This window comes from Hemitrygon akajei, chromosome 5, assembly GCF_048418815.1.
Source record: "Hemitrygon akajei chromosome 5, sHemAka1.3, whole genome shotgun sequence".
NCBI classification, from domain to species: domain Eukaryota; kingdom Metazoa; phylum Chordata; class Chondrichthyes; order Myliobatiformes; family Dasyatidae; genus Hemitrygon; species Hemitrygon akajei.
The window spans coordinates 51,648,816-51,666,762 of record NC_133128.1 but is presented as its reverse complement, the minus strand read 5'-3'; the positions used below and the strand labels follow the sequence as shown (position 1 = coordinate 51,666,762).

Genomic DNA, 17,947 nt, shown 5'->3' with positions numbered 1-17,947 from the left:
AGCGTTTCTGCTGCAGTTCTGCTACGTTTTCTGCAATATTAGCTCTTTTTCTCTTCCCACAAATACAGCCTGACCTGATAAGTAATTATTTTCTATTTCTGTTTCAGACCACATGTGGAATTACCGTAGATGAGGAAATAGCGTGCAGCTCCTCACAGCTAGATTGCGCTGAAGTGCAATAGGAGTAAGTCTATATGCTCTCCTGCTCTTTCTTGAAGCATTATATATCATTTTGGTGTGGCTCAAAGCCCCTCAAGATGTTTAACGTGGATTCTAGGGCCGGCCTAGAGATAATACAGATCACAAAGTAGCAGGTATTGAGGATCATGTGATTTTAAAAAAATTATCAAACTATATACGTAAGCACAAGGACATTTGCAGATGTTGGAAATTCAAGCAACACACACAAGATGCTGGTGGAATGCAGCATCTATAGGAAGAAGTACAATCTATGTTTCAGGCCGAGACCCTTCAGCACAACTGATGAAGTGTCTTGGCCCAAAACGTCAACTGTACTCTTTTCTATAGATGCTGCCTAGCCTGCTGAGTTCCTCCAGCATTCTCTGTGTGTTGCATAGCAGTCTTTCTACTTCCTTAGAAGTTTGTGAAGGTTCTGCATCTAAAACTTTAACAAAACTCTACCGATGGGTGGTGGAGAGCATATTGGATTATGCATTATGGCCTGGTATGGAACCACTAATGCCCTTGAATGGAAAGCCCTTCAAAAATTAGTGGATATGGCCCAGTCCATCACAGGTAAAGCCCTCCCCATCACTGAGCATATTTACATGAAACACTATCACAGGAAGGCAGCAGCCATCATTAAGGATCCCCACCACCCATTGCCATGCTCTCTTCTCATTGCTGCTGTCTGGAAGAAGGTTCAGGGGCCTCAGGACCCACATCACCGGGTTCAAGAACAGTGATTACCCCTCAAACATCAGGCTCTTGGAACCAGATGGGATAATTTCACTTGCTCCATTACTGAACTGTTCCCACAACCTTTGGGCTCACTTTCAAGGATCTTCATCTCATGTTCTTGATACTTAGTTTATTTATTTATTTGTTTGTTTTCTCTTTCATACTTGCACAGTTTGTTGTCCTTTGCACATGAATTGCTTGTCCATCCTGTTGGGTGTCTTCCATTAATTCTTTTGTGTTTCTCGGGTATACTGTGTAGGCCCACAAGTAAGCAAATTTCAGGGTTGCATATGGTGACATGTATGTACTTAGATAATAAATTTACTGACCTTTGAATATGATCTATGATCTTCCATGTCAAGATCTTTCCAACTATCATATTGATGTCTTCTTAGATAGGGTACTGTTACAGTGCTACTCAGTTTCTCAACCTTTTTGCCTGTCCTTCCCAAACATTAAATAGCTTACAATATTTAGTTCTCAGCTTTTTCATAATTCCATAACATACTTTTATTTCATCAAGTTTGCATTTAGATATAATGCTGTGGCGACCCAATTACTAGCACACTCGAACCGGCTGACAATTAGCCAGAGCCAGAGACAAAGATACATAGCCTCAGGGAGTTTCAGTTACGTGCCTCTCCAAGTTTCGAGTGGGGGGAGACAGGCTTTTAAGCAAGACTGTGTTTGTGAAATAAACTGATTCCGTGGTTGTAGTTTACCGACTCCGTGTCGTGATTTCAGCGCTGCGCGTAGCACATCGCTACATTGGTGACCCCGACGGTCCAACCGTTTTTTTGGACCGGAGATGGCAGACGCTGCGTTTGTTAACGCGGTTTCCTTGAAGCTGCCAAGCTTCTGGACGCTACAACCTCACCTATGGTTTCAGCAAGCAGAAGCCCAATTCCATGTTCGGCAAATAACCTCAGAGGACACCTGTTACTACTACGTGGTGAGCTCCCTCGACCAGGACACAGCGGCCCAGGTCGCAGAGTTCGTACAGTCTCCCCCGGCAGACGGCAAGTACACGGAATTCAAAGCCCTGCTCATAAGGACTTTCGGGCTCTCCCGCCGCGAGCGAGCTGCCCGCTTACTGCACCTGGATGGCTTGGGAGACAGGCCTCCATCGGCTTTGATGAATGAGATGTTGTCTCTGGCCGACGGACACACGCCCTGCCTCATGTTTGAGCAGGCATTCCTGGAGCAGCTGCCCGAGGACATACGCCTGCTGCTGTCCGACGCGGATTTCAGCGACCCCCGGAAGGTGGCAGCCCGGGCGGACGCGCTGTGGAACGCCAAGAAGGTGAGTGGGGCGCCCATCGCACAGATCACCCGGCCACGCTCCCAGCAGCAAACCAGTCCAGGCCCGGCCGCAGAGCCCGCTAAACCCAGAGGCCGGGTTGTGGAGCCCAACGAACACTGGTGTTTCTACCACCAGCGGTGGGGCGCAGATGCCCGCCGCTGTCGCCCGCCCTGCCAATTCCACGGGAAACGCCAGGGCCAGCCGTCGCTGATGGCTACGACGGCTGGCCTTCGGGATAGCCTCCTGTATGTCTGGGACAAACAGTCGGGACGCCGGTTTTTGGTCGACACCGGTGCCGAGATCAGCGTCTTACCTCCGACGAGTTACGACACCCGCAGCAGGGCGCCGGGTCCCCCCCTGCGGGCCGCGAACGGCAGCACAATAAGGACTTATGGCACCCGTCCGGTGTAGCTACGGCTCGACTCCAGCAAGTTTACGTGGGACTTCACACTGGCCGCCGTAGCCCAACCGCTTCTGGGTGCGGATTTCTTGCGGGCTCACAGCCTACTGGTCGACCTGCCCAGGAAGAGACTGGTTCACGCCGAGACCTTTCAGACATTCCCCCTGGGTGCAGCCCAGTTGCCGGCCCCTCACCTCGGCTCCATCACGCTGTCCGGCAACGACTTCACCAGGGTCCTGGCGGATTTCCCATCGGTTCTGGCACCACAGTTCACGGCAGCCATGCCCCGACACGGTGTACAGCACCACATCCTGACCCAGGGACCACCCCTCCATGCCCGCGCTCGGCGGCTTCCCCCGGACAAGCTCCGACTGGCGAAGGAGGAGTTTACACGGATGGAGGAATTGGGGATCATACGGCGGTCTGACAGCCCATGGGCCTCTCCCCTGCACATGGTGCCCAAGGCGACAGGGGGCTGGAGACCGTGCGGCGACTACCGCAGGCTGAACGAGGCTACAACACCGGACCGCTACCCTGTGCTGCACATTCAGGACTTTGCAGCCAACCTGCACGGCGCGCAGATCTTCTCCAAGGTGGACCTAATCCACGGATACCATCAAATCCCGATGCATCCAGACGACATCCCCAAAACGGCTCTCATCACCCCGTTCGGCCTTTTCGAGTTCCTCCGCATGCCGTTCGGCCTGAAGAATGCCGCACAGACGTTCCAGCGGTTGATGGACGCGGTGGGACGCGACCTGGACTTCGCATTCATCTATTTGGACGACATCCTCATAGCCAGCAGCAGTCGTCAGGAGCATCTGTCCCACCTCCGACAGCTCTTTGCCCAGCTGAGTGACTATGGTCTAACGATCAACCTGGCCAAATGCCAGTTCGGGCTCGACACCATTGACTTCCTGGGCCACAGGATTACTAAAGACGGGGCAACCCCTCTGCCCGCTAAGGTGGATGCGGTCCGTCATTTCCCCCGACCCACCACGGTCAAAGGCCTGCAGGAATTCGTAGGTATGGTCAATTTCTACCACCGCTTCCTCCCTTCAGCTGCCCGGATCATGCGCCCCCTGTTCACCTTGCTGTCCGGTCCGGGCAAGGACATTACCTGGGACGAGGTGTCCGCCGCCGCTTTCATTCAAACGAAGGATGCCTTGGCGAATGCCACGATGCTAGTGCACCCCAGAATGGACGTCCCTACCGCCCTCACGGTGGACGCCTCTAACACGGCAGTCGGTGGGGTACTGGAGCAGCTCATCGCGGGCCGCTGGCAACCCCTGGCGTTTTTCAGCAAACACCTGCGGCCACCCGAGCTCAAGTACAGTGCTTTCGACCGGGACCTGAAGTCGGCTCTCATGGCCCGCCTGCGAGGAGCTAACTGGGCGGACGAGCTTCCCTGGGTCCTGCTCGGCGTCCGCACGGCGCCCAAAGACGATCTGCACGCTTCGTCGGCCGAGTTGGTGTACGGCGCGCCCCTGGTCGTTCCTGGGGAGTTCATACCAGCCCCAAGGGGGCGAGAGGAAGAACCCGCAGCGGTCCTGGGCAGACTACGCAAGAGACTTGGTAACCTGGCCCCCATACCCACTTCGCAGCATGGGCAGCACCCGACCTGCGTACCCAAAGATCTGCAGAACTGTAAGTTTGTGTTTGTACGCCGGGGCGGGCATCGGCCACCGCTGCAACGGCCCTACGAGGGGCCGTTTACGGTGATCAGAAACGACGGGTCCACGTTCGTGCTGGACGTTGGGGGGAGAGAGGAGGTTTTCACGGTGGACCGACTCAAACCGGCCCACGTGGACTTGGCGCAACCGGTCGAGTTTCCGGCACCGCGGCGCAGAGGCCGACCTCCCAAACAGGGCCCGGCCCAGACTGTGGTCATTGGGGGGTGTACCGCCGGTTCTGGGGGGGGGGTTATGTGGCGACCCAATTACTAGCACACTCGAACCGGCTGACAATTAGCCAGAGCCAGAGACAAAGATACATAGCCTCAGGGAGTTTCAGTTACGTACCTCTCCAAGTTTCGAGTGGGGGGAGACAGGCTTTTAAGCAAGACTGTGTTTGTGAAATAAACTGATTCCGTGGTTGCAGTTTACCGACTCCGTGTCGTGATTTCAGCGCTGCGCGTAGCACATCGCTACAATGCTTTCAAATGTGGCCATTTAGTGTTTTTCCATGCTCTGACCCTATTCACAGCTTGCCTGCTTCCACTACTCATTTATTTTACTTCCACTTGCAGCTTTGCTTCTTTCTCTACTTATTCTCCTCTTGGGTTCTGATCCTCCAGATTTTAAGTCCTCTCAAAAATCACTAAGGATACTCACCTGCAAAAGATTGGTCACAGTCCTGTTATAGTGTAACTGTTGATTGGGTTGCACAGCCTACCTGCCCCAGAAACCGTCTCAAAGTCCTCTGAAGCCCTCTTTCCTGCGCACCTTTCCATTTGCTCTATCCTTCTTTTCCCACATTTGTTAGTGTACAGCACAGGGAGTAATCTTGAGATTAGTACTTTAGAGGTCTTTTTTAAACTCTTCCCATTTTTACTGTGTTATAAAAATGGAGAGTAGTGGGCTGTGAAGGAGGGAAGGGGGTAAATTGGTCATGGAGTAGGTTTTATATGTCAACATAATATCATGGGCTAAAGGACCTGTATTGTTCTATGTAATTCTCAGGCTCTGCTTGCAAGACCTTCCTCCACTTTCTCCTTGTGTCTTTTACACCATTGTGGTCACAGTAGTTCTTCATCTACTCTGTTTAGGATACCTCTGCAATTGAGCTTGTACTGTACATTCTCCCTGTGACCGAGTGGGGTTCCACCAGGTGGTCCACGTTCCTCCCATGGTCCAAAGACATATTGGTCACTAGGTTAATTGGTCATTGTAAATTGTTCCGTGATTAGGCTAGGATTAAATTGGGAGATTGCTGGGCTGCATAGCTTGAAGAGTCTATTCGGCGTTGTATCTCAATAAATAAACAAATAATAAAATCCCATCCCGGATACTGAAACATAATATATGACCACAGAAATAGTAGTCCCACTAACAATCAAATTCCCTAGCAATATTACTCCATCACTCTTGTTCCTCCCCTCCTTAGAACTGTACCACTTTTGGTGTTACACTACTAGTTCTGGCTGCATGGAGAATCATTATCTCACTTCTAACCAAAGGGTAAGTCTGTTAGCGAGAACTCAGACAATCCCTAGACTTATAATAGCCTGCCCGGGAGTTTTCCCACTAACTTTGTTGAGTAAGCTGTAGTGTGATCACCTCTCTTATAACTGCTACTTAAAAAGTCAGTGTTGGCGCGTGGCCAAGGCATTCGTCTAGTTATCTGAAGGTCGCTAGTTCTTGAGCAAGGCACTTAACCACACATTGCTCTGCGACAACAGTGGTGCCAAGCTGTATGGGTCCTAATGCCCTTCCCTTGGACAACATTGGTGGTGTGGAGAGGGGAGATTTGCAGCTTGGGCAACTGCCGGTCTTCCATAAAAAAAAACCTTGCACAAGCCCAAGGTGCAAATCCATGGTCTATCAAAACTAACAGAGGCCTACTACTATTACAAAGTCCACAACCTTCAGTCACCACTCTGAAAATCTAAACTGAAGCTACTTCAGCTGTAGACTCCAGCTGAGTGACCCAAATAACACTCACTGAATCATCCAACTTCAATTAATGAATAATATAGATTGCTTGCTAACTCAGCTGAGTAATAAATAGGATGAAACAATAATTATATTTAGGTAATAAAGATGAAAGAAACTTGCCTAGTTCCTTACCAAAATTTCTCATGCTCAGAAAACAAATCTCAACTGCATACCATGTAGGAGGTCTGACTTTTACAGAACCAAGCCAATCATAGCAATCCTTTTATTAAACAAGTAATTCAGGCTGCTAGTCTGCCAACATGTTATTTTCCAGCCTCCTTAAGTATTTTGAGCGTTTGACGAGCCTCCTCCATTGTTTCTTTTACATAGGATAAATAGCACGTGTCTAAATTGGTATTCCTAGTTACCCAAGCCTTTTCCCACCCAATTATCTCTTTCCCTTTGGGCCCCTGTATTCTTTTACTCCTTTTGAATGGATCTTGTCAGTTACAAGAAACCCTAGGTACAGATTTACATAGATGTGTATGAGGATTAGGATTCTGATTCTTTGCATTTAAAAGGGCTATTCATTCTTATAATTCTTTAGGCATTGATTTGGCAGAGTAGTGTTGAAATTAAAGTTGTTTAATTGTTTGCTTAAATTACAGGAAGTATGATTTTTTTTCTCTCTTGACTTGCTTTCATGGCCACATTTCTAAGCAGTTAGCTGAGCAGTTGCGAGAGCAAGGTGTTAGATAATGGGAGTTCTGGATGAAAAATAAATCATCTAGTTTAAGTAAATAAAGATATTCTTTATTTAAAATTCTACTCTCACTGCTGAAAGATAGGCTGTGCATTCTTCTTATTTCCATGTGGCAAAAATAGTCTTAGTTATACTGGTAAACCATATTCTGATTGCTTATTTACCTCCTCCTCACCAATTCCATCCTACTTTAATTACCAAACACGAAATCTGCAGATGCTGGAAATTCAAACAACACACACAAAATGCTGGTGGAACACAGCAGGCCAGGCAGCATCTATAAGGAGAAGCAGTGTTGACGTTTCAGGAGAATTCAGGACGAAGGGTCTCGGCCCGAAACGTCGACAGTGCTTCTCCTTATAGATGCTGCCTGGCCTGCTGTGTTCCACCAGCATTTTGTGTGTGTTGCTACTTTAATTACACTGCTTTTGCTTATGTCAGCCACTCCTGATGACAGAGGTACAACACTACAAATGCAAATCTTTGTTTCATATTGCCTCAAGTCAGTCCAAAGTATGTGAGTGTTCATGAAATGTTTGAAGCACTGTTGGAATATACGTAAAATGTAAGAACCTGTGCAAGTTATAAAATTATCAGTTATAGATTGCAGGGAAATAGCAAATTAATCATAGGATATTTGTCATCTAGATTAGTATGTAGAAGTATTGTACAAAAAAATGGAAAACTAAGAAGTTTTAGAACAGAATAAATTAGTGTTCAAGTTCCACAAAATTTACTGGAGAAATTCCTATGAAGCAGATTTTCTTTGTTCATGTGAGCAAAATTTAGAAACAATTATGAGGACGGCAAGATGCAATGAAACCATTTTCTAAGTGAGGAATGACTTGTTGATATTGGTATCCATAAAGAAATGAACTAATTGAACCCTTGCACATGCCTACTTTCTTTACGCTCCACAAAAAATGATGAATTTTTTTTTTGCATCTGAGGATTCCCTTCTACTGGGCAGACAAGAATCATCCAATTTCTCATATTGCTACCCTTCTCCCATCATTACCACTCCACCCATCCAAAACCATAATTGTTTCCACTGCATTTGATACATCCTCTACCACTTTCAACTAAATCCCAAAATCAAACATACACCCATTCTAACACATCTTTCTTGATGATCAGCTATCCCAGTGATGCCCTGGTGCTTTGGTGCACTGCACTTTTTTTTGCCACATTTTATTGAGAGCACAGGAAATATCCACATATTCACACCTTCCTTCACCAGTTCCAAAGATTTACATGGACTTATTTGAACTTGCTATACTAGATTAATGACTGACAGCGGGAAACATATACAAGACCCATCTCCATTTTCACTTTAAGTGCAATACCAAACTTGTAACTGCCATCTTCCACTTTTTCTGCCCAAGATACTTTGGAATACTGCATTTTCAATGAAGATCAGCATGAATTAGAGCTATAGCACCTTATTTTACTGTTAAGCATTTTGCAGTCTCTCTATCTAATAGTGATTTTAACGTTTTACATAGTAACTTTAATTCTCATTTTGTCTAATACATAAAAGTCACATTAATAGATATGCTGATATTGTCTGGGAATTTGGGGTTGTTAAGAGACAGATTGGTTCTTGGTGTCAGCCTCTGCTCCTGATAATTGCTTCATGTTTATCTGCTTTTTTGTTTGCCTGAGTCTCTACTGTGCCAGATCTTCACATTTTCACTTGTACATACCCCAGTCTCCAAGTGTGGCAGAGGTAATGATAAGTAGGGATGTGTATTTAAATGAATAATGTTCATTCAAAGTTATACATGAGAGACAATACAAAACATAGTTAAAGTATATCAATTAGTTATTTAAAATTCATTATTAAACAAAATATGATGAAATGCAAAACATTATTGGTACCTTAAGAATAATATTACTCTAGGTAACTGTTTTGAAGTTAATTTCTGTCATAAGGTTGTTGAAATTAAAAGGCAGCAGAAAGCTTCAAAAAAATTAGACAAGTCAGATAATGAGGAGAATAAGGAAAAATAGTGTAATGCAAACCAAATTCTGTCATTTTACACTATTGTTAAATCTAATAGGATATTACAAGGAATGATTGTTTGATTTACTTGTTTATTAAATATTGTTTCTGAGTCAATATCAAAGGACCCACATTTTCTGTAAAGATTTAAAGCAGTCATAATAAAATACAGCTCCATTAAAGTTTCACATTTTACATTACAACAACCATCAATATAACAAAAAAGTATGAGGACAGATGGAAATCCAGATGCCACGGCAGGACATATGAAAACTGACACATTGTGTTCTCTCTTTTAAAAAAAACATATCTTTGGGCATCATCATAACCTAATCCTTTCCTTGTTAATATTACAACTATAGTTAATTCTAACTCAAACAGGAATCTTTCCAGATTTTATATTTTTCTTGAAATGTAGTTTATAAAATACACTATATAACAGCAGGTATACAAACTGATGTATCTTTTGTTGGAAGAAGTGAATCCCTGAAGAATAAATCATGCTCTAACTTGCATTAGAGCACAATACGAAGAATCCTTAATTTTGTTTTGCATCACAAACTGTCCACCTATGTTGCATAAAATCTTCTCCACAAAACTACGAAACCAGATTCTGGGCCATCACTGTCGACTCACAGGGGGCATTGCTAAGTTTGCCATTAATTCCCTCACGGCTGCATAGATTGTGCACTCACCTGCAAAAGTAATGTTACTAACATTAGATAATGTGCAAAGGAATGAGGCAAGTGAACAAGTCCAATAAGATTGTTAACAATAGTTTTTTGATAATCTATTGAAAGTAGCTCAACAGAACACTGTCTATAGTTAATAAATCATGAGCAAAGCCAAGAAAAATTCTCAATATACATTCTAAGAAACAAGAAGTGCATGTCCCAATAAAATTAATTAATAGGGCAAAGACCAAATACAGACTGTTTCTGCTCATCTGGCATGTTTCCCAATTTCACCTGCCTTTTGAATGTTGTACTTGTTTAGAGATGGGTGGCTGTCCTTCTACCTCAAACAGATTGCATAGTGACAAAAGGGAATTGTTTAAACCATTCATTAAAGTCAAGAGGCTAAGCTATTGCATCTCAAAATGATTTCACAGGTTTTTTTAAAAATATCACTACAAGAGCCTCAGTCTAGGTGTTTGATTCAACCAGAGCAAACAGAGACAGTCAGAGCCATCTCTATTTCCTGAGGAGACTGAGGTCCCTTAACATCTGCCGGATGATGCTGAGGATGTTCTACGAGGCTGTGGTGGCCAGTGCTATCATGTTTGCTGTTGTGTGCTGGGGCAGCAGGCTGAGGGTAGCAGACACCAACAGAATCAACAAACTCATTTGTAAGGTCAGTGATGTTGTGGGGGTGGAACTGGACTCTCTGACAGTGGTGTCTGAAAAGAGGATGCTGTCCAAGTTGCATGCCATCTTGGACAATGACTCCCATCCACTCCATAATGTACTGGTTAGGCACAGGAGTACATTCAGCCAGAGACTCATTCCACCGAGATGTAACACTGAGCGTCATAGGAAGTCATTCCTGCCTGTGGCCATCAAACTTTACAACTCCTCCCTCGGAGTGTCAGACACCCTGAGCCAATAGGCTGGTCCTGGACTTATTTCCACTTGGCATGATTAACATATTATTATTTATGGTTTTATATTGCTATATTTCTACACTATTCTTGGTTGGCGCGGCTGTAACGAAACCCAATTTCCCTTGGGATCAATAAAGTATGTCTGTCTGTAAATTATTAAATTAAAACAATATAAGCTGTGATTTGTATTTAAAAATTATTTACCTTAATAAAGTCATTGTATTGCAAATATTTTAATCATTCTTTCCTGGGCTCCTCTCGCCAAATGGTTACATTCCTTCCAACCCAACTAATCTGAATCCCACTCTCTTTCCTTTATATGCAACAGTGATCAGCATGCACATCACAATGCTTCCAAGGTCTCTGGCCAAGCCATTGTCAATAGTTCCCCCTACAGATTATATCTTAACCTGAGAATTTTAGCAATTGGTAGGCAGATAAAGCCATTAATAAATATTTGAGCACCGAGCATGGCTTCTCATTCTAGGTCCATACTTGGCTCAGACATCCCAAAGTATCTCAAAATGAGCAACAAACAGCCCTCAAATGACAAGGCAGCCTCTGGCTGATGGAAAGGAAATCACTTACTGAATGACTGCCTTGAATGGCAAAATAGAGACTTGAATATAGAGCATGTGATTATTGACCAAGAAGATACAAAACACTTGTGGGTAAAATAAAGTCATTTCAGTACTCAAAGTACCACCTGGGGAAAAGCTGCATCAGATGGATGAACCAATGGAACAGTAACTGGGCTTGGAGATGAAAAGCCAATCAATGATAAGGAGTCTTGGTCTGAAATGTTGACTGTTTATTCCTTTTCATAGATGCTGCCTGACCTGGTGAGTTCCTTCAGCATTTTGTATGCATTACTCTTGTTACGAATGATGAACAACTCTGATGGGCAGAAGGATACAAAATCGCCAATGCCCCCCCCCCCCTTTTAGAGAATCACAAATTGCTACTATTTCGACGCTGTTATCAAGGAAATAAGAGAGACAAAAGGGACTCTGCCAGGGCAGTTGTTATTGATAAACAGCTCATGAAAATTAATGAGAGAGAGGCACAGCTAAGGTGGAATGTCTCCTCCTAACAAAAGCGGAACGGAACCACTGATTACTGCTATTGTCTTTTGGAGAAGGATTGTGTACTTGGTACTGTTCTATTCATTGAAACCCCTCAGGGGACAACCAGAGTGGGCTGGTTTGATGGGTTACATCATCCCAACCTGATTGACACCTGAGACCCCGTGAGTGGGAATAAAAGTGAGGTCTGGGGTAACACCCCTCAGACGCACCAGAAGAAATGCTAGAACTCCTGTAACAGCGAAAGCCAGTGGAACCAGCCCACATGCGTCCTTTTCCATTTGCCTTGGAATTGGTGGGTCTTGCCACAGAAGCACGGCTTTAGCTAACCTCGAAGGGGAAATCAGTCCCCCAACGACTCTCAAAGGATTGACATCATAAAAGGAATGGGCAAGTTAAACCTTCGTCTTTCTCTCCAACCAAAAAGGCTGCAGCCTACAGCTTGACTGAACTAAAGTGACTTTTATATTTCCATCGGACAATACATTATCCCCTAGACAATGATAGAGCTATTTCTTATTGATTATTATTATACCCGCGCTTTTAGATTTAGTATTGACAACGTATATTATCTGTATGTTTGCATTGATATTATTTTTGTGTATTTTATCAATAAATACTGTTAAAAATAGTACCATCAGACTTCAACGGACCTCTCTATCTTTGCTGGTAAGTGACCCAGTTACAGGGTACGTAACAAGGCAATTATACAACTTGTACAGGAGACAAGTGCAGCAACTATATAGCCCTTATGGCTATGTTAAAGCTCCACTGAGAACAAGAAAGAAGTACAGGTGTGTCCCCCTTTACAAAGGTAGAGCGTTCCTTTGAAGACTTTCTTAAGCTGAAATGGCGTAAAGTGAAGAACCATTAATTTATATGGGAAAAATTTTCATAAAAGCGAAAATCCTCTTTGTAATGCGAAAACAGGTTACTAATGTAGGTCTTCTGTAAAAGCGAAGTGGCATAAAGCGAACATTCGTAAAGCAAGGGACACCTGTATCCAATGGGACAGATGTGACCAATAAGCTATATGTTGTCATAAATTTTAAAAAAGATTATTTCTTTAGTAACTGTTCAGTCATTTAATGCATTCAATAAACGGTTGAGTAATATTAAATACTAGGTTCCTGCATTTTGAAAATTATTAAAAGAGAACGATTTACAGGAGGGCTGTTTATTTGGCTTACCCTGTGGTGGCTGATGCACCTCTGAAAACCTCCTCAAAATGTTGCTAACCAGCGAAGCAGCTGCTCCAGATGTATTGTGAGGTCTTGGAATATCAGCTTGCTGTGTTGAGCATGTTGCCATATCATAGACAATTGGCACAATAATGCTGATTGGTTCCTGAGGAACTGTTAATCGTTGTGTGAGCTGTAGCTATTGGGAGATAGTGGTGAAGGGAAAAGAGGGAAATTATTAAAGGAAAAACAATGATGTCAAAATAAAAACTAACATTGAGTAACCACATCAACTACAATTTTTCATCTGTTCCTAGTTCCAAATTGATACTGAACCTTTTTTTATTAGGTCTTTGTGGCTATGTTCAGATGATATGGTTAACTATTAAGTTGGAGGTAATATACAAATCTGAACAAAAGTCAAGATTGTAACTATCAACAGATGCTTCCACATTAGTTATACAAGAACTTTGCTATGCTGAAAACTGCACACTACAGTGAACTCCAAGTGAATAGGAATTAATGTGTAATTCATATTAGCATTTATATAATGCTCACAACAGAAGTGATAAAGGCAATCAATGGATAGTCCTGTCAGCAAAGAAATCCTTCAAGTGGTATGAGATTACAAAGCTGCTAAATGGGGGAGACACAAACTGATGGTTCTGATATGGGGGGGGAGTTAATCCAAAATATGAATTGTCTTTATTTCCATAGATACTGCTTGATGTACTGAGCACTTTTTGTTAATATTTTATACTTAACACAGATTTTTAATCTCAAAACTGGGTAGCTGCAAGCTTGTAAGATTTTTCTTATTAGCCAATATATTCCAGTACATTTACATCATTGGTATTATCTGCAAATTGCTCAGTTATTACTGATGAACCATTTCACAAAAATCAAAACATATCCAATATGGTTGTAACTGTCCAATTAGTCACTTTCATTAATCAGCAAAGTAAGTGTCACTGACAGTGAAATCAAGTGACATTTGCACAATGAAAGCCTGCTTCCCATGTCCATTTTTGGAAACACCAGAAGCAATCCATTTCTGACTTGGTCCAGACATTTGATGCAAGAATGACTGCTATCAAGGTAGCACTTGATTGAATGTCGTATTCAGGAGTCCTGGCAAAAACTGGTCAACAGACATCAAGGGAAAAATGCTTCAATATTTGGAGTCATACCACCACAATGTTAGTTAGATGTGGCTAATGGAGGTCAATCATCCTAGACCCTCACTGCAGGAATTCCTCTGGACCAAATTAATCTTGGACCCAACTATCTTCAGCTAGTTCATCAAGGGCACTCCTTCCATCACAAGGGCAGAAATAGGGGTGTTCACTAAAGAGTACACAACGTTTAATACCATTTGCAACTCAACAAAATTATCAGCGTCTGTGCAACAACACCTGGAGAGCATTCATGGACAGGCCAACAAGGAGAAACAACTTCATGATAGACAATGGCCGCCTTATACAAGAGTCGAATCACCTACCTTTGAAATTCAAAGATAATTGCTATTAACAAGTTCCATGCCTTCAGTCCTGAAGATAACCATTGATCAGAAACTCAACTGGACCAGCCTCACGTTTACAAGTGCTGGTCAGAAGTTAGGATATCCAATGGCAAGTTATTCACCTTCTGGGAAACCAAGGTTTTCCTAGCATCTATAGGGCAAAAGGTTGGGAGCGTGACTGAAAAATCTACTTACCTGGATGAGGGCAGCACCCTCTCAGATTTAAAGGGAGAAAGGGCTAGTTGCCGGTGACTAATGGTGTTCCGTAGAGGTTGATATTGGGACCGCTTCTTTTCAGGTTTTACATCAGTGATTTGGATTATGGCTTTGTGCCCAAGTTTGCAGACAATACAAAGATTAGTGGAGGGGCAGGTAGTGTTGAGGAAGCAGGGTGTCTGTAGAAGGACTTAGACAGATTGGAAGAATGGGCAAAGAAACGGCAGATGAAATATAGCATAGGGAAGTAACATGCACATTGGTAGAAAGAATAAATGCATAGACTATCTTCTAAATGGGGCAGCTCACTCAGAGTTTCTGTTACAGTAGCCCCTCTTACAAGTGCCACTCTTTTCCAGTGACTAAGTTTAGAGGGGTGGCCTGACCTAGGCAGCATGATGGACTGCACTGAGCTCCAAAGTATGTTCAGTGCCTTTGAGATGGTCCCTTCCCCAGATTTATGCTTCTCTATTATCGTTTCCCTGATTTGCCTTTAATGCTCTTTTGTCTTCATTTTGGTTTGGTCTGTTGAAAATCTACCATACTGTTGGACTTTACAGAGAGAGGGGGTATTTTCTACATCAACAAATTGGGTGAGTTGATAAGGAAATATACAATATTGCACCTGAGGAAAGTTAGCATAGTAATTACAAAGGGGACAAATACTTTTTCAGCATCACAATTTTGTTTTTTTAAATTTTTAGTAAATTGTTGACAGGTTTTGGAATTTCTCTTTTCATTTGAAATGCACAATGTTTTGTAGATTAGCTCGAAAAATCCTACTTCAATATATTTTAAATTTAGAAAATGAGACAGTAAAATGTGAAAATAGTTGTGGGGGCTGAATACATTTTTAAAGTGCTGGATAACATCCATCATTGATCGGTTTGCTTAGTCATTAATGTACTTACTCATCATGAAGTAAAGCTCTTTCTATTAACAATACCATTACCATTTTTGAATATACAGGACCTTGCATTTTGATATTTTTGCTATTATATCACCAAATCCATTATTTTTACACTTATGGAATTACATTTGCATGACTTTAGAGAGCAATTGTAAATCCATAAAGAATTAAGAGTAAAGGTGCCTTACTTACAAAGAACAGCATCTTGGTTTTCAGCACCACTGCAGGAGTCCCGGGGGGAGCAATGGGAGGAGCACTGGGAGGAATTGTCAAACAGAACTGCACATTCCATCTTAGCTGGTTGCCTTGATCAGGAAACTTAATAACAAAACAGAACATTATTTATTAAAATCTCAACTGAAGAGATGGTATGTACATATTTTTCAGTGTATTCTTCCATTTGAAGAAAATAACTACTTTTCAGTACTTATTTAAGGTTTTTGTCAGTATAATGTGCAATCATAGCATGTTCAATATCTTCCAAAATTGATATTTCTAGTAATCTTCTATAAACAGACTAACAAACTAATTATTTTGCAATATTGTCAAGCTAATTCAGCAGATACAAAATTCTGTAAGACAAAGAATGCACAGCAAAGAAACACATATTTAACTTTATTAATGTTGTCATGTCTCATTTTAAAATGTGCTTATACGAATTGTACAGTTTTAAGAACTATCAAATTGCACGCCACTTTATCCACTTCAGTTTGCGTTTCTAACTTAATGTTAACAAGCAAGGTTGCAAATAGTGATAAAACTGGGTAATAAATAAATGTATTAATTAAAATCACTTCTGACATTTAATGAAGGTTATCTATTTTAGAAGAAGTGTTTTTCATAAATATTAAACTGGAGCACAAATAGCAATAAAGAATTTCAAGCAGGGCAAGAAAGATTTCAAGTACATATCCACAGTCTTAATATTCAGTTTCAAACCTCCAATCATTCCAGGCAATATAGGTTATAAAATCTTATGTTGAATGAAGATTATAGTAAGTCAAAGAAAAATAAGAGTATTCACAGAATTTTGTGCTTGTATTAGAATCTCATGAAGCTGTTAAGAATCTGATACATCATCACTTACCAGTTCTAGTTTCATGATGCGCACGCAATCCCTCAGGATGTGTGTGGGAGCTCCGAGTAGCTTGGCAAAGGCATTTAGTGTATTGGCTTTAAATGGTGGACCAGCAACCTAGCCAAACAGAAATAATAAAATATTACGTGACAGTAGTGTTTAGAAGGTGATATACATGGAAATGTTATTACTAACAAAAATAGCAAGATATACACTTAATTTGATTTTCTTTGAGTTTTGTTCAGTAAACCTAACATATTTATTTCTTTGTGGGAACAAAAGATTAATAAGTCACTGTAATTATTTAATCAGCTTTTTCAAGGAATGGATAAAATAACAGTGTAATGACTTAGTTTGATGGGGAAATAAATCTTATACCCATAAACAATTTTCTTTTTTTAAAAAAGTCAACATATGGTTCTGCTTCACATTATCATGGAAGTAAGTGGACTGTAGTGACAAAACAGCTCAATTCAAAATTGGGTTAAGAGCCATGGTTACACCATTTTACTTTAATTGTTTTACACTAGTCAAACACTTAGTGTATGCTTGCACAGATTTTATTTTTGAATTAGAGATTTCATATCCCACTGCAAAACTTGAGCACACAAATACAGGCTAATGTTTCAGTGCAATACTGACAAACTGGTGCTTCTTTCACAGTGATTCTCTTTGACAAGACATCAACCAAGACTCTGTTTGACCTTTCCAGTGGATTTAAGAAATCCCATTTCACTATGAACAATATTAATTGCCTCTACCTGGATATTATTACATTTGAGAGTTTGAGAGGTGTAGTTTATCTGCCAAGTTTTCTGTATTATTACAAAGACTACACTTGAAGAGATCCCCTGAAAATATTTTTGATAGTGAAAAGTGCAATGAAATGCATGTCTATCTCTTAACTATAAATGAGTCGGTCAATAAAAACGTTAACAGGAATGTTTTTCAAAATTATTTACTAAAAAAGAAATAACCATCAAGTTTTGCGAAAATGAGGCAGCAATTGATATTCCTCTTTTGTTATACCTTCTGTCACTGCAAACTTCACATCACAAGAAACATTAAGAAAATTTGACTTGTACCTTTAAAAAACTATTTAGTGCTACACAGGATGACTAGATACAATATCTGTTTACATTTGGAGACACACGAGAACCTTTGATCTGGCTTTTTATTCAGTTTACTTTTTCTAATATTAATCTACATACTACTAAAATTCTCATGCTCTGTTTGTTTGTGACCTCCAATTAGCCCAAACGGTGTACTACAGCAGCACTTTTTTTAAAAACTAAATCGTCTTCAAATGCGCTAATCTACAGAATGCATGCAAAGTTCAGGATTATGTATTTGTATAAAATTGC

At 41.8% G+C, this 17,947-nt stretch overlaps 1 protein-coding gene across 1 annotated transcript in view; it reads right to left on the bottom strand.

Moving 5' to 3' along the window:
- Positions 1 to 8,974: 8,974 nt before the first annotated feature.
- med14 (mediator complex subunit 14) overlaps positions 8,975 to 17,947 on the bottom strand; it is a 62,981-nt gene continuing 54,008 nt past the window's right edge. The window contains exons 28-31 of the mRNA XM_073045539.1: positions 16,593 to 16,700; positions 15,698 to 15,823; positions 12,867 to 13,056; positions 8,975 to 9,683 (exon numbers count right to left, since the gene is read on the bottom strand). Coding sequence (XP_072901640.1) covers positions 9,610 to 9,683; positions 12,867 to 13,056; positions 15,698 to 15,823; positions 16,593 to 16,700 — 498 coding nt within the window. The 3' untranslated portion in view covers positions 8,975 to 9,609. The remainder of the gene's footprint in view (positions 9,684 to 12,866; positions 13,057 to 15,697; positions 15,824 to 16,592; positions 16,701 to 17,947) is intronic.